Here is a 22,048-nt window from a genome sequence, read left to right on the forward strand (position 1 = left end):
TTCGGCTCAGGTTATGATCTCAGGATTCTTGAGTTGGAGCCCCGCATTGAGCCCCGCATCAAGCTCTGTGCTGACAGCTCAGAGCCTGGAGCTTGCTTCATATTCTGTGTCTCCCCGTCTCTCTGCCTCTCCCCCACTTGTGCTCTGTCTCTCTCTCTCTCTCTGCCTCTCTCAAAAATAAATAAACATTAATTTTTTTTAGGAATATAGTACAAGAAATTGATCACAAAAATCTTGGGGAAAAATGAACACCAAGCTTTACCTTGCACCGTATATAAATTTAACTTAAAATGTGTCATAGATTTCAACATGTGGTATACCACATTAATAGAACAAAGGATAAAAATAAAGGACCATCTTGACACAGAAAAAGCACTTGACAGAATGCTACACACTTTCGTGATAAAAACACTCAACAAACTAGAAATAGAAGGAAATTACCTCAGCATATTAAAACCCACATATGACAAACCCACAGTTAACATCATACTCAATAGTGAAAACCGAAAGCTTTTTCTCTAAGATCAGGAACAAGGCAAGAATGCTTACTTTCACCACTTCTATTTAACATAGTACTGCAGGGTCCAGGCCAGAGCAGTTAGGCAAGAAAAAGAGATAGAAGGCATCCACACTGGAAGGAAAGAAGTTGAGTATCTATGTTTGCATATAATATGATCGAATATATAGAAAATCCCAAAGATTTGAGGCACCTGGGTGGCTCAGTTGGTTAAGCCCTGTTAGCATTAAAAAACGAATTCAGCAAAGTTGCAAGATATAAAATCAGCACACAAAAAAACAATTGCTTTTCTACACTAACAGTGGATAATCTGAAAAGGAAATTAAGAAAATGATCTAATTTACAGTAACACCAAAAAGAATAAAATATTTGGGAATAAATATAAGGAGATGAAAGATGTGTATACTGAAAAGTATAAAACATTGCCAAAAGAAATTTTAAAGATACCAAAGAATGGAAAAATATCCCATAGCCATGAATTAGAAAACTAAATATTGTAAAATGTTCATACCACTCAAAGTAATCTGCACATCCAATGCTGTCCCTGTCAAAGTCTCAATGGCGTTTTGTTTTTTTGCAGAAATAGAAAAACAGTCCTAAAATTCAAATAGAATTTTAAAGGGCCTTAAATAGTCAAAACAATCCTTATGAAGGGGATTCAGCGTCCAACATTTTTCCCTGAAACCTCCTTAAGCTTAGTGCTTAAGGTTTTCTGTAGGTGGTACTAATTGCAGATTGTAACAACATAAATGTTAACTACATAAATGTTCACTAGATTTTGCATCCTTTCCGGCACAAACCAATGTAAAACTGATGCAAAAGTTACATCGTCCCTTCTTTTGGCACTTAGTAAGGAATTACCCAATGAACTGTTAATGCAATCAGTAAGAAGTTTGAGGAATTGGAGGAAATCTTTGCCCTCCTGGGTGAAGTGTCACAGGGAAAGAAAACCAATGATGAAGAGATAACAGCGGGGGAGCCTGGGTGACTCAGTTGGTTACGCGGGTTCGGCATTGACTTTGACTCAGGTCATGATCTCATGAGTTCAGGCTCCCATGTTGGGCTCCCACGCTGGTGTTGGGGAGCCTGCTTGAAGATTCTCGCTCTCTTTCAAAATAAATAAACTTTTAAAAAAAAGATAAAAAGCAAAGTGAAATCATAACGATCTGATCTTACTTAATATACAAGCTTCCAGGGAATTCTCCACCAAGCCCACGTAGAAATAATGGTTTAAACTTTCCCATCTGAGAGGGAAGAAGGAATTTCCCTGAAATGATCTCATCACGTGTATATTTATCATTATGGAGCCAGAACTCAAAAAGGCAAAAGTGCCAGTTATATCTGAACGATTTAGAAGTCACTTAGCCAGATGGATGAATTTGTATTGTAGCCTTGGAATGCTTAGTTCCCAAAGGTGGCCAAGCGTTGTCTATGAGCACAGCTTAGCAGCCACATGAAAATATGGCAGATCTGTCGTTCCCGAATGGCATGATTGTCAGTATCACTGGCTTGGGTAGGGATTCCGTTTCTGCCCCCTCTGTGTACTTGACTTTGGACAAATTGACTTCACCTATAAAATGTGTAGCAGCCGTTGGGATAATCATACACCTACTTCAGAATGTCGTTGTGAAGATGACATATGTAACATGTAATTGCTTAGCACAATGCCCGGCACGTAGGAAGAAGTCAATACATTCTAGCTGTTGTTAATAATACTGCACAGCCTCTGAAGAAACTGACCCTCAGGCCGGCCATTCTCACAATAGAAGCCCCTCCTAAGAGGGAAGACTTAAGCCAAATCAGAAGTTTATCTCCTCAGAAATTCTTGTTAGGCCAGAGATAAAGCAAGGAACTCATACAAAAAACACATTTCCTTATTGAAAACACTCTGCATTTGAAATCAGATTAACTTGCCCACTAAGATTATGATAGGGAATATGTAGGCAGTGCCCCAGTCCTGCCCTAAGAAACCTTGATTCTGAGGAGATGGAAAGATAATGTAAGTCAGCCAGTCTGGCTGACCATCTCCCCTACGGTTCTCTTGCATAATACAGGAGTGATTGGAAATGATGTCTTATTTTCAGGAAGATAAGCATTGGTACCAGTGGACAGAAGGGTGCCATTTTTTCCTTGAAACCTTATTTTTCAAGTACATGGGAAAAAAATAAGCTTTTATGTGATGCAGAGCAGCTCCCAGCGTGTGAACACCAAACCTCCTGGAGAATCAGGACACCTGGGGGATTATATTCATCACTACCTTATTTTCTCCCAACACAGAGAACACTTATTCTGAGGGCAATGTTTGTTAATTCTTAACAGAGAAGGACTTATTCCAGCCTGCTACTGCTCTATGCCTTCTTTCAGAAGACACGCAGTAAATATCAAACCTGATTCTGGGAAGGATAATTTTCTGCTTTAGCTTTGAATAACCACCATAAAGAAACAACTAAGTAGGAAAGTGGTGACTTCACATGAAAAGTGTCATGTCAAGTTAATAGAACACATAGTCAGTGAAACATAAACCATTGAAAAGAAAGCCAGACCACTCTTCTCCAGCTCACCCATGATGCAAAATCTCTGCGGTGAATGGTTCTTAGCCTTTTTGTGGTTTCTGTAAGAATCTAGTGAGAGCAATCCTCTTACCAGAAAAATACATGTATGCGTATAACCATATAAGTGTGTATGTAACTTTAGGTACCTGAATTCCTCCACAAGTCCACTAATCCTCAGGTTAAGACTCTTACCTCTGAAGTATAGATATGGTCAAGTTCATGGGCTCTGGAATCAGATCTAGGTTCAAATTCTAGTTCCGACTCTTACCTTCAGTGTAATCTCAGGAGGATTTTAACCTTCCTGGGCTTTAGTTTTATTACCTGAAAATAGAAATAATACTATGTCATAGGTTGATTTTGAATATTAAATTAGGTAATCTGTTTTAATACTTAGCATAATCCCTGGCATGTACTAAGTACTCAATAAGCATTAGAATTGTTATTAGCTAATAAAATACAAAACTTAAGCCCTGCATGGCCAGAGGGGAACTTCAATTCAATTTCAATGCTACAGACTCTGCTGAGTGCCTCCTGTTTCTGAAGGAACATGGTGGGATTCTGAAATGGAAATTTTGTTTGTTTGTTTGTTTGTTTGTGGAGGAGGTTGTGTGGGGTTTTTTAAGTTTATTTATTTATAGAAAAAGAGAGAGAGCACAAGCAGGGGAAGGGCAGAGAGAGAGGGGGGCAGAGAGAGAGGGAGACAGAGAATCCCAAGCAGGCTCTGTACTGACAGTGTGGACTCAAACTCACTGACTGAGATCATGACGAGCTGAAATCGAGAGTCAGATGCTTAACCCACTGAGCCACCCAGATGCCCTGAATGGGAGTGTTGGCAGTGACAGAGGCCTGAAGTGATAGGGACAGGCCAGTATGCCTAATACCAGACAAGGCAGGTCTCAGGGTCTTATATTCTCAGGTTGGAAGGAACTAGAACAGTCATCCGGGCACACTTTATACACGCTCGTATCAAATCCACAGCAGAACTGCAACCACAGTACACATTTCACAAAGGGAAACCGTGAGTCTTTAGGTAATTTTTTATATATTAAAGAAGAAAGAGATAAACCAAGGATATTGACAATTTATGGACCAAATAGAATTAATAAATCCCAACACTAAGAATTTTTTGGTTAACCTCAAGGCTACTGATGGATTTTACTTAGAATTAAATGTGGAAATGTATGAAAGCAGTAGTTATGGATCAAGAAAATAGGTTACAAAGCTCCGTTTAAAATGGAGTATTTTCTGCCCACCATCTCATCCTATGCTCTTTAATGCTGTGATAAAGACATTCAAGACTACAAATTAGATGACAGGATTAGTCTTAAAATCCACCCAGCCAAGTCAGTAATACTCAGTACCTCCTTTCCTTGGGCACGGATTGTTAATTGTGAGTCAATGCCTATAAAGGAGGTAATGCAGAATATATTTAAAAGAAAAGGAGGAAATGAATCAATGATACAGTAATCTCTGGCCATTTTCAGGCTTTTGGGGGGCTCACCCTCCTCTACTGTTCTTCTGCCCTCCCTCTAATTATGAGGTTTTAAACTTCAATAAATACACAGGCCAAGTTACATGAACCAGGGGAGCAAACTCTTCAACAACTGTGGGGACCCAGAGCCTCTTTGCCTTGAGCCTAGCGGGGCAGCCCTTACTCTGTTCCCCTCGATGATTTCATTCTGGGAATTGGGCATATATTGCCAGATATTTTCTTTTCCAAGATAAATTTAAAATGTAAATCTGTATGTAAAATACCCTGACTTTTAAATATTGGTAATTAATTCATGCTCTAAAAAAAAACAAAACAAAACAAAAACAAAAAACATGGGGCAGGCCAAACAAGTCATGTCAGAGGCATGAGTTGGGAGTCTTTGGCAGTATGTTTCAGTGTTCCGGGGAACTCTGTCCCTGGTGTTATTTTCTTACTCTTTAATCTTTTCCTAGAAAAGATTCCTTTTCATCTACTCTCATGGTTTCAGATCTCTTCTCTATGCTGAAGCCTCTCACTTCATTTATTGTCCTCCAGACTCCTGTATCTAACTGCTGACTGCACGTCTCTTTTGCACGTCTTCCGGGCATCTCAAACATGGCGCATGCAAAGCTGAACTCTTGATCTCTCCCCACCAGTCTGTCTTCCAGTTTCTCCAGCTGAGTAAATGGTACCTATATTGCTCAAGAAATATGGGGGCTGTCCTCTACTTTCCCCTCTCTTGCTGCCCTTGTCCAGCCCACCACCTTTCTATACATCCCCCTTCTAAAATATTTCTTCAGTTTGTCCCCTTATCTCCACTCACTGCTGCCGCACCAAGCCACATTTCCTCTGTTTTTGCTGCAATCATTTCCTCCAGATTCCCTCCACCCTTTGTGCTACTTTGTGCTACTAATCTGTTTTTCACTGAACAGCAAGATCTTTTAAAATATTAAACAGATTCCTATCACTCTGTTTCAGTTCTCTCAATGTCTTTACAGTGCGTGAACCCAAGAGAAGAGAGTATGTCAAGTAGGTATTATACTTCTGCGTCCAATGGACTGAGAGTATATTTTTTTCATCTGTAAAACAGGAATAATGAACCCACATCAAAGTGTTATTATGAGAATTCAGTAAAGGCCGATATTATTTCCGCAGTCCTTTTATATCAGCCTTTGCAGGGAAGAAGGTATCATTCAGTGAACATTTATATTGTTAATAGCTACTTTACACTCCCCAATTAGTACCACCTACAGAGAACCTTCTAAATGTTTTAATGACAGTGTTTTCATTTGTATTCTTTTGGCCTCAAAGTAAAGCATGTGCCTTAATTAAAAGATAAAGTTTCCAAAAATTACGGAAGGGGTACCTGGGTGGCTCAGTTGGTTAGGCGACCAGTTTCGGCTCCGGTCATGATCTCACTTCGTGGGTTTGAGCCCCGCGTTGGGTTCTGTGCTGACAGCTCAGAGCCAGGAACCTGCTTCAGGTTCTGTGTCTCCCTCTCTCTCTGCCTCTCCCCCACTTGCTCGTGCGCTCGCTGTCTCTCTCACTCTCTCTCAAAAATAAACATTAATTCTTTTTTAATTATGGAACAAACTAAGTTCAATGAAAAACACAGGATAGAGTGAAAAAAATAACTTCAAATGTCTTCAGATCGTGTTTTTAAAGTTTTGACACGGAAAATGATTAGATGATGTGGTTGGTGCAATGCTCCATCATAAAAATTGAACCACTTTTAGGAAAATATACGATTTCATTGATCTGAATTCCTCTTTGCCTGGAGCTGTGCAGGATGGTCAAGTTTCCAAAATAGCATCATGAACTCAGCAGCCATCGTTATATCAGTCCCCATGGCCCTTCTTTTTTTCAATTCACAAGTTCCAATTTAGAAAACACCCCAGTGATAATGAGTCCAGAATATCTGCTGAGGCTGGTAGCTTGAAAAAGCCAGGAGTGAAGGTGAGAGGCTGCCACTGCAGGTACATGGAGCTGTCTTTCTAGATCTCTGACTAAATCAGCCCTTCATCTGAGCTGAACTTTTTTTTTTTAACTAGATATTTATGAAAGTCATAAAATCACTTGATGATGAGCTCCTTGGTTGATGTACAGTTTAATTGTGAGCTGAAAATTTTGGCTTCTCATGAGCTGAACTGGTTCATGGACCATTACAAAAAAAAAAAAAAGAAGAAGAAGAAGAAGAAAAAAGGTAAAAAGGTGAGGAGGAGAGAGATTATATCTTTATAATATAACCCTCATTTTTTATCTCCAGGAATAAGAATAGTTCAGCTTTCATTATACCACAAAGTAATGAATTCTCCCATTTAGGATATATTCATACTAAATATACAACAAATAGACCTTTTTTTTATTAAGAAAAAGTGTTTAAAATAAAAAAAACAAAAATTAAAAGGGTTATGAAAAAAGAGACTTAAAACTTTGTCCCTCCGTGGTAATTCCGGTAAATATTTATTGAGAAGCCACCATGTAGGAGGCACTGTGCTAATTGGCATCAACATGTATATGTACATAATCTGGAACAACTAGAAAGGACTCTGAGGTACCCAGTCCAAACTCCTAGACAACTAAACTTTAGCCCTAGTGGAAAAAGTAACCTAGACAAAGTAACACACGTAGTTACAATAGCTGAGACCAGAAAATAGTCTCGTAAAGTAAGGTAGATTCCCAGTTCTCATGAATATAATTTTAATTAAATATATTTCTCATTGCAAAAGTGATGCTTTAGGAGAGCGCTGAGTGAAAAGGGTAGTTTGAGCCCCTGAAACTACTTCCACCTCTCCTAAAACCCCACAAAAAGTACAGCAAAGGGATCTTGTAAGGGGCAGGCCAACACAGACAGGGAAAAGGTAAAAAGAGACAATATCAAGATCCGAGCAACTGGAAAAAATGCACAAAGGGCCAATGACTTAGTGGATCTGAGAAACAGAGCGAGCTCCTGGGTGCAGCTGTACAGGTTGTGCCCTGTCCCAATCCAGCGGCCACCGCTCACTCAGACTCCAAAGTAAAGGCTTCCTCTGGAGTGGTACCGAGCATAGCCTGCACCACAGCAAACCATGGCCCTGCTCAGAAAACAAGGGCAAAAGCAGCCATGAAGGAAGGGAGAGCCATCCCAATTTGCAGCAAAGAATTCCCCCCAAAATCAGAGATCAATAAGCCCCGGGTGGCTCTGGAGAAGAGGATAAATGGGAAGGAAGTACATACATGCAACTAAATGTGGGCTAGAGGTATAGATATAGATGTGGTACAGATGTAGATATAAATATAAGCATAGATACAGGTATTTAGCCAGCCTCGAATGTATTTTGTTGTGAAGTGTGAGGCAGGGATCCAATTGCGCCTGTTTCTAAATGACTAGTTTTATTGAATACTTGTTGAGTGCCCCATTTTCAAATACTAAATGCTTTTATCTTCCGACAACTGCTTCCTAAGTTTTATTCTAGCCATTGATCTGTCTACAATTCTGTGAACCTCATGCATGTCTGGGCCTAGGAAACATTAGAGCTCAGTCTTTAGATGGAAACGTCCCTGTGAAAAGAGCCTGTTTCTCTCAAACCTATTCTTAAGTCCGTAACTCTTTGTCAGTTCTGTTTGTCTCCTTTTAAACATCTTAAAGAATTCACTGTCCTGCGTAAAACTCATATATTCTCCTTAATTATACCTCAACGTGAAGTAAATTATACCAGTGTTTATCAGAGCAAAAGTATTATAACCATCAGCTTCTTCAGTACTAGGCATTTTGTTGGTCTTCTAATTGTGTGTTTCTTCAGCAGGGTAATTAATGGGACACGCAAGATCTTTTGGTTTTAAGGCTGCCTTTTATGCAGTTGAGCACCCCAGCCTTCCTTCAGGCTCCCTAGCTTGACCTTGCATTAGTCATATTTAAATACGATCTGATGTCCATCTGTACAAGGCCTCCCCTCATGTTCAGACATATCTATCTATACATGCTATTGCTAATGCTTGAAAGATGCTTCCCTCCCATTCATCTGGCTAAAATTTGAGTTAGGACTCAATTGAGATGTCACACCCGACAGGAATCCTTCTTTGACTCAGCAATTGGTTACGTAGCCATCTTCCCTGCTCATAGAACACCAGGTGCATCGTCCAGTTTCGTATGTATCTCGCTGTGTTGTGAGTGGCTATCTAATGGTGTGCCAGCATACTAGAAAGTAAGCTCCTTGAAGACAGGAACTGTCTTGCTCTTACCTATGTCCCTAGCATCTAACAAAATCCTCTGCACATAGTGGAGACTCATTATGTCTTAAGCGAATGAATGATATTTCTTCATTGTAGAATGCTTGGAAGTAAAACGGAAAACAAATTTGTTTTTAAATGTTCATTATTTTTGAGAAAGAGAGAGAGCATGAGCAGGGAAGGGGCAGAGAAAGAGGGAGACACAGAAACAGAAGCAGGCTCCAGGCTCTGAGCTGTCAGCACAGACCCCGACATGGGACTCGAACTCACAGACTGCCAGATCATGACCTGAGCCATTGTTGGACACTTAACCGACTGAGCCACCCAGGTGCCCTGAAAAAAAAATTCTTTTAAGAAAACAAATATAAATCCCAAAATTTGAGACAACACTTACTAGCATTTTAGACTTCCTTGCATCTCATTGACTTTCTCAGCCTCACTGCATATAAAGCTTTGAATACTTCTGTTTTCACTTAAGAGAATACTGTGAGCATTTTCTCTTTTATTTATTTATTTATTATTTAATTTTTCTAAATATGAGATTTAATATCAAATTGGTTTTCATACAACACCCAGTGCTCATCCCAACAGGTGCCCTCCTCAATACCCATCACCCACCCTCCGCTCCCTCCCACCCCCATCAACCCTCAGTTTGTTGTCTGTTTCTACCCCAAAGGGAACCAGTTCACCGAACTTGCTTGCATGTGAGCGTTTTCTCATGTAACTACAAATTCCTTGGAAATTTCACTTTAATTGTTACAACAAGATTATCCTCTAGAAGTAACACAGTTTATTCAGATATTCTCTATTGTTGGACTTTGTTACTTGCCATGTTTGTTGCTATAAATACTGCTTAAATGAATATTTTTGCGTCTCTGATTATTTCTCTTCGATATGTGCTGGAAATGAAAATGTCACAGTTCTACAGGTACTATATCAGAGTACCCGCCTCAGTGTAGTACTGTCCTTTTTTAAAGAGTGAAGATTTTATAAACAAAAAAAGGGTAGCCCATTTTTACCCTATATTTATTGGTCATTTATATTATACTGCTCTGTGAATTGTGTGACAGTAACCTGTGCCCATTTTTCTGGTTAGTTTTTTTTTTTTAACTGATTTAAAAGTTCTCTATACGTTGAAAATACAGCTCTTTGTGAAATTTTCACAAGTATTTCCAGCTCAATCTATGCCTTTTGATCTTATTTTTCATGGTTTTAATATTTTTTTGAATTTTATGCATATTTATCAATCTATTCTTCTATAAATTGCCAAATGCTTTTCCACATAGAATTTCTTGCCCAGTTTAATATATTAGGTACTTTTCTACTTAGATATATACTTATAAGATATATCTTCTTCTAGCTGTATTAGTTTCTGTTTTACATTCAGCTTTTTGACCTATTTAGAATTTATTTGGGGCTATAAAGCAAGATGAGATGCTAACTAGATTTTTTTTTTTTTTTTTTTTTTTTTACAAAAGATTCAGTTTTTCTAATGCCTTCTCTTGGCCATCAAGGAAATGCTATTAAAGACATACATAGTCATGGGGTGTCTGGGTGGCTCAGTCCGTTAAGCGTCCGACTTGGGCTCAGATCATGATCTCACGGTTTGTGGGTTCGAGCCCCACATCGGGCTCTGTGCTGACAGCTCGGAGCCTGGAACCTGCTTCGGATTCTGTGTCTTCTTCTCTCTCTGCCCCTCCCCAACTTGTGCTCTGTCTCTCTCTGTCTATCAAAAATAAATAAATGTAAAAAAAAAAAATTTAGGGGTGCCTGGGTGGCTCAGTCAGTTAGTTAAGCGTCCCACTTCAACTCAGGTCACGATCTCGTGGTCCATGAGTTCGAGCCCCGCGTGGGGCTCTGGGCTGACGGCTCGGAGCTGGAGCCTGCTTCCGATTCTGTGTCTCCCTCTCTCTGACCCTCCCCCGTTCATGCTCTGTCTCTCTCTGTCTCAAAAATAAATAAACGTTAAAAAAATTTTTTTTAATTAAAAAAAAAAAAAGACAATTGTATTCAACTTACCAGCATCCAAAAACATAGTTCCATGTTCACCATGAACTCTGCTTTCTCCTCCCAGGCGAGCAGGAGCCAGCTGTAAGCAGTGATTCTGACATCTCGCTGATTATGGCAATGGAAGTTGGACTGTCTGATGTAGAACTTTCCACTGACCAAGACTGCGAAGAGGTGAAGTCTTGAAATGATAGACGTAGAACAAGGGGATGGTAGGACCCAAGGGGAAGGAAGGGAGGAGCCTCAAGACTTGGACCAGGCAGACACCCCTCCAGAACACCTTGGTAGCTCCACTGTGCGCCACTCAAGAATGGTAACGAGAGCAATATCCAAAGTCACGTCAATCAGGATGCCGTTTCTCCATCTGTGCAACAGCCCATGGCCTTGGCAGCTTGGAAGATGAAAGCTGATTTTTCCTCCCGTGTCCTTGCAGACACACACTTCAGGAGCTCCCAAAACACACAGAAAGGACACATGTAGGGCTTCTTAGTTTCATTTCCATTTTTTTCCAGGTCTTGTTTTACTGGTTTTGGAATGTTGTTGGATTTCTTTGACAGTTTCTTTTTAAGACTTGTGTAGTTTACATTATGTCCACTCCTTTGGTTTCCTCCAGCTTTTGTAGAGAGTTCTGCTTAGAAGCACCAGTTCCTGCTATGATCAGTTCGTACGCCATCTCTGAGATTAATGGCCTTGACCTCTCAGCATGAAGTGTGCATGGCTTTGGGAAGTGCCTCAGCACCCTGAAACAGTCTAAGGCCAGCTCTCATTAAGAATCCAAATTCTTTTAAGTGGATCTCAAAAATCCTAGCCGCCAGAGACCCCAACCCTGAGCTCTGAATCCACTGAGGCTACTATTTGCTATTTTCATCTACATCATGCTGGCTTCCACTTACCAGGCTCTGTTAACGGCCCATGTGACATGCGAAGGAAGCTCTAGGGAGGCACTTGATTCTGCCTGGATTTCACAGTCTTTGGAGGCAATTCCAAACTCAGAAGTCCCCTTTAGGGCAGCAGCGCCATTCTTCACGACTGTAGGGCTTGTAACTGGAACTGCAAGCCTCGTGTTAAGACCAGATACCACATACTCTTCCCCAAAGCAAAACGTCTGTTATGTTGGTCTCCCCAAGGCTAGAACAGTCTTTTGTTACCTCCACAAGTGGCTCCTGCAGGAGACGGAGGCTTCAGAAGAGATCCAATCATCTTTGAGCCCAGTGTCCAACACAGTGGGGGTTGCAATAGCACCTAGCCTTTACCTTAATTCCAACGCACTTCTGTCGAACCTCGCCAGACCTCAAGGAAGGGTTCAGGTGAATCCTTAGCAGGTAGCTTTCCAGGGCTCCCTGAGTACATGTAAATACCAATTGAGGAGGGACGCGTGATTTGATAAACCATTTGATCTAAAAAGTACAGCATGGGAATTTGCTAACCAGGCTTCTCCTGATGGAGAGAGACAAAGAGGGAAAGGAAAAGAGGTATCAAATCAATACTAAAACCCACCGGTGTTTTTAAACTCTTTATGTTTTTATTCTTTTTTTGTAACTATGACAGAGATGTGCTATTTTTTCAGTGGGCAATTTTGTAATACGTTTCGACTATCCATATGCATAGATGACTAAGGGAGTGAATGCTTTCCCTGGACAATCACAGGTCACCTCATCCTCTGTAAGAAGGCCTGCGGCTGCGTGGGTTACTAAGAAAGAAGCTTTCTTCACTGAGTTATTTACGTATTTGATGAGGCTTTCTCACCTCATTACACAAACACTCATCCAAAAACAGGAATTTGGTTGTGCCGTAAATCCCTGCTGCCTGCTGAAACATAGAGTGTATGTCAGGGGGACCACTGGTTGCTTTTGTCTCACCATCTTTAACGATTTCCTATTTGATGCTCTCTAAGTAGGCAGCAAGGCAAGGAAAGTGATTACCACCTTCAGAAATGTCACCTCTCCCTGGGCGCCTAACACTTCCTGTAATGAAATCTCGTGTCCGTGTGCGAAGGCAGGCAGGGAGGGACGAAGACAGCACTGAATGGAGCGTCAAGAGTCCTAGATGAGCCACCTGCTTATTGGGCCTCATCTTTTCCATCTGTGAAATGAAGGAGTTTAACAGGGTGATGCCCAAGGCTCCTTCTGGCCTTTAGAGCACTAATGAGCTTTTTGCCAGGGGGATCTGGTTTTTTGAGATGGCAATGACAGATAGCTGACTTCGTTCAGGTTAGGGAGGCACTGACTTGACACGTAACCTGCCCTAATGGCTTCTGGGACTCAGCATTCCTGCATTGCTGAGAATGAATAACTAAATGATTGAAGTTTTAAGTCCAAGGAGTGGTTTTGGTTTGCCTTATGTTAAAGCTGCTGTTAGTCACAGAGTTTGTCATCTCTGGATACCTTCAAATCCTAGTTCTCGGTATGGAATTCTTCATCTCAAAGTGTTGCTTTTTCTTGGCCGGCTAGAGCTGCATCGTGTATCCTCCTCCATTCAGCTCGGCCTGAAACACATTTTGGTATTAACTTAAGCCAAGTGGAATTAGAGGGATAATTCAACAGCAAAGGAACGATCTACATTGTATTCCATGCCCAGGAGAGAAAATGCCTCTTGGATTGCATAGTTCTCCCTGCGAGGAGTGTTGTCTCTTCCTGCCAGTGACCGGGTAAATCAGGAATCAGGAATTGGTTGCATATGTATGCTGTGGCTGCAGCAGCCCCTGTAGAATGCTGTGTAGATAACATGAGGTTCGTGACTTTACCCCAAGGAGGTTCTGCTGCAAAATCCCTGAGCCTAGGAGGCTCTCCATTTACCAAAGGTTTGTTTCTGGAGGATTTTCATGTGGCTTTGGTAGTCTAAAAAAAAAAAAAATTTTTTTTTTTTAACTGGCGTAGAAGGGTTTAAAAGAAATGAAAACCTTCCATAGCTTCTTCACCACCTCCCCTGCAGAGGAAATTCTGAGCTGGAAGCCCTCTAGAAGTATATGCAGACTTTATGCGTATTTAGAGATGTGCATTTTTCTGTAGTGAGTGTCCAGACCAGCGCTATCCAATAGAAATATAATGCAAGTCACAGATGTAGACTTTACATTTTCTACCGGCTACATTTGAAAAAGTACAAAGGAACAGTTCAAAATCATTTTAGTAATACAATCTTTTTGTTTCAACGTGTAAAAAGTATTAATGAAATACCTTACATTCTTTTGGGTACTAAGTCCTCTAAATGCATTATGTGCTTTACACTCAAAGCACGCCTCCCCTTGCACTGGCCGCGTCTCCAGCTCTGTCCCAATAGCCACAGTTGGCCCGTGGTCCGGAGCAGAGCTGCTCCAGGATTCTCACAAGATTCCCTGACCCTCACAAAGAAGAGAAGTTAAAACCTAATTACCTCCAGAGAGAACTAGACTCCACCCAAGTTGCCTAATGAGAGGCCCAAAGATCTGTTTGTTTTGTGATGCATAAATATTCAAGCCACTCTTTTTGAAATTCCTGCTTGACCTTTCTAACCACACATTGATGTCCATTACTGTCACTGTGACTCCTCTGACCAGTCGTTTTTGTTGTTGTTTTTTGGGTTGTTTTTTTTTTTTTAAGTGACACAAACCATGTGGATTTGGTGCTGCAACAAAATTGTCTCTGTCACTTCTACGACAAACCCTTAGAGGGGTAGGCGGCACTTGGGAACGGAAAAGAATTCCAGACTCTAGTCCTCCAGCTTCACCTCAGCCCCCTGATTCTCCTGCCTCCTGATTGGCAGAAGGTCTTTTCCCAGTGCCAGTGCCCCCCTGGGGACTTGGGAGCAGGCAGGTGGGAAGTTACATAGACTCTGAGTGGCCTTATTGAGAAGAAGTCTTTGGGGTTGTGACCACCCAGCCCTATTGGGTGAATCCTGACAGCTTACAACTGCCAGCTCTCAACTCAGAAGTCAGCGTCCTCTCTCACCCCAAGGCCGGGGGCAAGAAAAGAAGCATTTCCATTCCCTCGGAAAAACTGACCTCTAGGACTTGCCTCTTCTGTGTGGCTGATCCCTTTGAGAAGAACTGAGCCCTGATCATGAATACAGCATCCGAACATTGATTTAGTCTCTGGGGCTTGGTCGCCCCTGAAATATTAATTCTGTCACCGAGGCAGGAAGACGGGGAGTTGGGAGAAGGCAGAAAGTGAATAGTGGAGGGGCACCTGGCTGGCTCAGTCCGTAGAGCATGCAACTCTTGATCTTGGGGTTGTGAGTTCAAGCCCCACGCTGGGTGTAGAAATTACTTAAAAACAAAATCTTTAAAAAATATATATATGATTAGTTGCAAGACTTACCTACCTATTCTGATATCACCTAGTCACGATGGTAACCATGGAGGCAAATCTCTGTCCAGAGAGGTTTTTCTGTTTGTTTTGTGTTGTTTTCAGCATTTCCCTCATTCTGAATGCTCACGTGTCTGGGTTCAGTGCCCAGTGGCTACTTTAGTCAGTACAGGCATTCTTGCAGCCGACCTGTCTTCAGAACCAAAAAATGGTGACAGAGAGCCTAATACAAGATTCTTTCTTATTTATGAGTTATGTTTAGATGAAAATTCTTACAGAGCATAAAAAACAAAAAGCATTTAGTTATCTATTGAATCCATCACCTTGACTGCAAACAAATCTCATTAAATCAAAACTCTTTCCAAAAACCTGAGATACAGAGTCACATCCTCTTTAGAGCGAGGACCCAGCCCTCTGTGGTACTAGGGCCCCTGAGGCAATTTCCAGTAACATTTTTTATATGTTCTCACTTAGATTTCTTTCTCTTTTGTGTGTGTGTGTGTGTGTGTGTGTGTGTGTGTGTGTGTGTGTATCTATATTTATCTCTGGCTTTCTCTGACTGCCTCTTTCTTGTATACACACCTACATACATTCTGTTCCCATCTTTCAGGACAAAAACCTCGGTGGCTTTGGATCTATACAGTCATCATTATTGTGATTACCGTTGTTACTGTTGGTGTTTTTCTTCTTTTTATTGTGTGGCAATGTCTATATATTTGCACTTCTGATGAGGAAAACCAGTTTACTATAAAGGCAAATTAACTTCCTCCATAATGGAGTTAGCCATGTTTTCACTTCTCTTATCATTAACTTAATTGCAGACCACCTATAGCTGTTGCCTTTTTTTTCAGGCTTCCTTGCCAGAAAGGTCTCCTAGGCAAGTAATGGCAAAGTCACAATTCCAGAATGCTGCGTAGATCTACCATTTTCTACCTTCAGCATTTGTGACCTTCCTAGTTCACCACAGGCCCCCAAGATTTGGACATCTTAGAAAAATGTATGGGCTGTGCTGTATCTGATGTCCATTCATGCTTCTTAATTCAGCTTCTTAGCACAAGAACTTCCTCTTCGTAAGTGATCTGAAAGGCCACTTCTTCCTTAAGACTGAAAAAGAGACAAAGAGGCCATTCTCCCAAGGTGAGGGACAAAAGTTCCTTGTGCAGTGCTCTGTGTCACAGACGTGTCATTGATGGTACTTAAAAGGAGGTGGGAATACTAGCCTGCAGAAAGTGAGAAAGAGGGTGGCAGGATATGAACATGGGTGCTCTTCCCAAGTACATGCTCATCCCCTAGGTTTAGAGCTGACCTGGTGTTTTGGGGTGTGTGTGTGTGTGTGTGTGTGTGTGTGTGTGTGTATTTTAAGGAGTTTAACACTCATGAGTTAAACACTCATGGTTGCAAAGAAGGTTGGGATTGCCTGAAAAATAAATTGTGAGAAGCAGGAATGAGTTTCTCAGCATCACTTACCTCTTCTCTTTGCCTGCTTGTCTCCCCATCTCACAACCCCAGGCCCTTTGTAACAGGAACAATAATTTGTAAAGACCCACAGATTGGTAGCCTCACTTCCACTTTGACCCTTTTGATGGCACTAAATTATCCCAAAACTAAAGATCCTAGATTCCAGATCCTAGATACAGATCCTTAATTATCAAGCCCTTTACTTGCAAAACTTGGTTGTTCTGCAAAAAATCCAATGACGTCACTCACATCTCTCTTTATCACCCTGTGAATTATGCCTCAATCAAGTGGCTTTTTTAGGAATCTCGGTGATCAAAGACCTTTTCACCCTTATGCTACTATTGATGCTTTGCACTTACTGCAGAGCCATTCGCTCAATGGCTACCTGATAAATACGTGTTGATAATGATCAGGCAGGAATATAATCTCTCAAGAGGTCCACAGGTCTGAACAGAGCAAGAGAGAACTTCTGTAAAGAAGGTAGCTCACCTTAAGTCACCCAGAATCACTGCTTGGCAGAATGTCTGTGGTCTTGTCATCCTTATTGAATTGAAGGGCTTGGAGAAGCAGGGAAAATGTGGGGACCATGTGTGCTGTGTAAACCAAAGACCAATCACCATCCAAATGGACACATGTTCTTCCATTGACTACTTTAATTTTCTCCTAACGTTCTCATAAAGAAAAGCGAAGGTGGGTTGCCTAGTCAGACGGAACTGTGAAACCTTAAGGGGTTCTGTCTTGCAGGCTGGTGATTGACCTTACTAAATCCAGAAATCTAAAAAGCGTATCGTGGCCTTAGTACCACACCATCTTTAAAGTCTGGTGTTTAGTCCCCTTTTCCCTCAAAAAGTTTTAGACAAAACTAGCGCTTTATGGAACTCGGAATATTCTGTTTGAGAATGTGAAGATTTTAAATAGCCAAAGAATTTTCATGTAGGAGAGTTTCTTAATTAGCGTATCCTGTGCTTTTGAAGGTGGGGACAAATACCACCTATCAAATACCAAACTATCGCCTGTACGAATAGATAGTCAAGCGGTTGAAGGAGTGTCAGCGAAAGGACTTTGCAGCCTGGGTGTATGTTGGCATCAGTAGGATGTTATTGCAAGGGGGCAGGGTGCCCTCTGCTGGAATAATTGCCGTTATTCTTTCAGCCAACTAATTTGACTAGGGTCACCATTTCCTCGACAACTAGGTATTTGCCTTTCATCATACAGTCTCCTCAATAGTTGAAAATTTGGTCCACATTTATCAAAAGAGGAAGGAATGTCACAAGCTTGGAAAAGTTGAAGGAGAACCCCACAGAAGAAACCATCCGCAGCCCTTTCTTTTGCAAAGCGTGGAAGCATATTGTTAGCTCTGTTTGCAAAGAAGATGCCTCTGGCTGGAATGTTTGTGCAGACTTCTAAGGCAAGGGCCTGATGGTTTTGTAACTTATTTCAACTCTGTTCTTGTCAAATCACAAAGGAAGATCAATAAACAGACTTCTTTCATATGAATGTAAATGGTGTGAAATACTGATGTGTTTTGTACATGTACATAATAATATATTTACTTCCTGCTTTCACATTAGTAATCTGAAATGGTTGTACCATTTTATAATTAGAAAGAGATGTAGAGGGGAGGGGAGGGGAGGGAGGGACTGTTATTTTTATAGTGGGATGTCCCTTATATTTAGAAAACTTGAAGTAATTTTGTACTTGTGAAAAGTTACATTCCATTCATTTCCTGAAAAATAATGGGAATTGTTCTTTACGATATTCATGAGCTGGGAGGATGATTATTCTAGTTTCCAGGGGAGCCTCCCAAGCAGTATGTATGTGATACCCAATTTTATAGACTGCAGACCATGCCCAGCAATTGCCATTTCAATAATGTGAAAAGAAAAACGCCCAACTTCTTTTAACCCCTTTGTATATAACACATTATTATTTTCACTGAAAAAAAAATCTGCCTCAAAGAATGAATTTACCATTATGAAATATTCAGAAATGGCACCACCAATGTCTAGTATCATCCTGCTGGCAAGAAAAAAATCCAATGGATTCATTTTTCCTCCGTACACATGCACTTGTGTGCTTTTACTGTAAAATGAATGATGTCCCAGATAGAATTTTACTTTGCTTCCCCATGAGGTCTTTCTGGCCAGACCACACACGTGGTGGTGCCTTCATGCTGTCTCCCATCCTCCATTGTCAGATCATGGGACAGTTTCCTGGATTTATTTGCCACATGACTCAAAAATCACAAAAACTATTCCTGATGTCATTTGCACGGGTTACTTTTAATTTGGATTTTGGTTAGCTCTTAGTTGCCGAGAAATTTAGTAGTGGATCCTGTAGCCCTTTTACGCAAACATCGTCTTCTGTATAAAGTCACAGGTATATTTTAGTGATTAGTTAAGGCGGTAGGTATCATTTGTTTGGGGCGGGTGGGGGGGAGGGGTTAGGAGGTGGGGGAGGAGGGTGGTATCAATCTCTTTCTCTTTCCTTCTTTCCCACCTCAGGCACCCACCTTACTCCTTCCAGAGCACTTTATATCTCTCTTGAAATACATAAGTTTTAAAAACTGTCTTTAAAGGGATTTGTCTTCTGTTGGGAGACACGGACTTTTATTTTGCTTTATTCTATTATCTATGTGTTTGGAGAGCATAAACAGTTTGTCTCATACTGGGCTAGTGATGAAATATTAAGGACGATAGTTGAAAACAATCGTACAACACAGCTATTTTTGTTATATAGAAAACTATCATGTAAATACGTGCAATTGTGTTCTTATGTACTGGTGAAAAAAAACCCACAATTATAAAGATTTGAAAAGGATTGTGAATTCCAGGAAATTTCACTGCAAAATTTTGTTTGGTTTTGTTTTTTAATAAAATGGAACCAGATGCTTGTGTCTGTGTCATGCCTATTTCCTAAACACGTTGCGTCGTCTTGAGTTCCAGAGGTGGCACTACGGATTTTAAAAATTGACATTCAACATTAAATCATGATTGTGTTTTCAAAACATGTAAAGTGACATTTTAATGACTTTTTTATTTCTCCCGGGTGCTGGACACCCGACTTCCTCTTAGCTCTGTTCCTCTAAGTGAAGTGATTGAAAGATTTTGATCAGTTCAGAAGAATGGCTGCTTAGTGAGCCTGAAGAGTGTTCAGAGGAACCGAACATTATTGTCTGAGCCGTCTCTGGCAGCTTATCCCAAGCGGGGTTATAGCAGGGGACCACGCAATGGGCCGGGGTGGCCAGATCGTTTTTTATCCTTACTTATACTTCTCTAAGGAATTTTTAACAGCCCTTCCTTTGAATTAGCAAGGGAATGCTAAAGAAATAAAAAAATGTGAGGGGTGCCTGGGTGGCTCAGTCGGTTAAGCGTCCGACTTCGGCTCAGGTCATGAACTCACGGTCCATGAGTTCGAGCCCCGCGTGCGGGCTCTGTGCTGACAGCTCAGAGCCTGGAGCCTGTTTCAGATTCTGTGTCTCCCTCTCTCTCTGACCCTCCCCCGTTCATGCTCTGTCTCTCTGTCTCAAAAATAAATAAACATTAAAAAAAATTTTTTTTTAAAGAAATAAAAAATGTGAGAGCTGCCAGCCTGAGGAGGTAAGAACAGAAGGTAAAAAAAGGAGAGGCACCCCTCTTTGCTGTTACCACCTACCCAAAACTGCCAGGCTCCGTGGTGTCCCTTTGAACCTCTGGCCCATCCAAGATTGCTGACGCACCCCTTGAAGGAGCAGCCAGGGTCAGACGTGCCCAGTGCAGTTCAGCCAATCACTGAAGCCCTCCACCTGGCCAGGCGCCCCTCCGGGAGCCGTGGATTCCAGCAGATCTAGGATTTCCCTGCTAGCAAGAAACAGATTCAACGGATTTATTTTTTTCCTCCCGAACATTAGTCTGTGTGCTTTTACTATAAAATGAACGATGTCACAGATAGAAGTTTACTCTGCTTCCCCATGAGGTCTTTCTGGCCAGTCTGTAGATCATATACATGGTGGTCCAGATGAATCTGCCAGAATCTGCTGGCAAACATCAAACTGTATTGAGCGAGTGGTGTGGCCTTCTGGAGCTATTTCCTACCCAAATGGCCAACTGCTGTGTCCGTAGCCAGGAAATATTAATGCCTTGGAGGCTTTGCTCTAGGGGCCACTCCTAGAGCAAATTTGTAGGTAGGAAGATATTCTGAGGGGGTTGTTAGTGACAGTCATGATTGTGCCACGTTAGAAGTCATTGTAAACTCTATGCTTTGGTTATTGCACTTTTAATCTTCCCAGACACCTATTGTCGGTAATGAAGCTGACATCTGTGTGTGTCGCACAGCAGAGGGGGGGATGGGAGCTATTACCCAGGATCTAGAAACCATCTCTCCAGCTTCTACACTCCTGCCAGACCAGGGTTTCCCACATGGAAAAATGTGTTCTGTGGGACACATCCTGGGATCCGTTAGAAAATACCACATAGTCCCAAGTTCAACTCAGTTGGAATAAGGCTTCATACAGTACATTAAAAGCTATTAAAAACTTTCTAGGAGGCTTTTATTGAGTTACCCATTTAATTCAGCTTTTCATGAAGCTGATAGATGACAGTCCTCTTTTTCAAAGGTCCTAGTTTTCAAAACTGCACAAGATAAGACCACCTAATATGGAACATGCTGGTGTTCAAACTAGAAAAAAAGCGGGGTGCCTGAGTGGCTCAGTCGGTTAAGCGTCCAACTTCGGCTCAGGTCATGATCTCATGGTTGTGAGTTCAAGCCCCGCGTCAGGCTCTGGGCTGACAGCTCGGAGCCTGGAGCCTGTTTCAGACTCTGTGTCTCCCTCTGTCTGCCCCTTCAGCTGCTTGCACTCTGTCTCTTGCACTGTCTCAAAAATAAATAAACATTTAAAAAAATTTTTTTTTAAAAAGCTGCTAGAGCCGTTTCCCGCCTCTCTATCTTGTGTACCCCACAGACCATTGCCTCTCCTGCCCCCATTCCAGCTCTCAGGGGAAGGTTGCCCTGACAGCCTGGTGCCCGCTTCACCGGAGTGGAGCCGTCCAGGGAACCAGGCTGCCGGGCACTGCTCTAGAGCCACACGTGTGCCAGGGAGCCCTGGGTGACTGTGGGGCTTACTGTCACTTTTCCTGGAGAAACAGAGACGCTCCACTTTGTGGGCGTTTGTCTCGGGAAGTCATGCAGCACATCTGTCCCTTGAAGAATGGAAAATGTAAAACTCATCAGGGCTTTGTAATAAGCCAGTAAGTAAGGCCAGCTTTACCCCCCGATTCTTAAGTCTATGAACGCCTACATTTGGGGTATGTGGAGCTAAGCTGCTATTTAAAAGTACAAAAACGTGTTTAGTTCTCATATAGGTCTCATAATTCCTTCTAAGCCAGTGTTGGTGTCTCTTCTCGTCTCCCTGCCGTGGTTGAACCATACGTTGCACAGGATTGGGGGACAAAGATGGTGGGGAAGAATGTGAATTAGTTTTACTCTGGGATACTTACTATACACAGAAGAGCATGAGGATCCACTGATGGGAGACTCAGGGGACTGAGAGAGGTTTCATATTTATGAGACATTTAGA

At 41.6% G+C, this 22,048-nt stretch overlaps 1 protein-coding gene across 2 annotated transcripts in view; it reads left to right on the forward strand.

The window, feature by feature from the left end:
- Positions 1-22,048, forward strand: part of RNF150 (ring finger protein 150) — a 291,172-nt gene that overhangs the window by 240,865 nt on the left and 28,259 nt on the right. Inside the window, exon 7 of one of the 2 annotated variants that reach the window (XM_058721308.1) lies at positions 10,824-11,315. The exons of the other annotated variant lie outside the window; for it this stretch is intronic. Within the exon in view, the coding sequence (XP_058577291.1) occupies positions 10,824-10,942 (119 nt within the window). The 3' untranslated portion in view covers positions 10,943-11,315. Of the gene's footprint in view, positions 1-10,823; positions 11,316-22,048 lie in introns of those variants that run through there. 2 annotated transcript variants of the gene reach the window in all.

Source organism: Neofelis nebulosa, chromosome 3 (assembly GCF_028018385.1).
Source record: "Neofelis nebulosa isolate mNeoNeb1 chromosome 3, mNeoNeb1.pri, whole genome shotgun sequence".
In the NCBI taxonomy this organism is placed as follows: domain Eukaryota; kingdom Metazoa; phylum Chordata; class Mammalia; order Carnivora; family Felidae; genus Neofelis; species Neofelis nebulosa.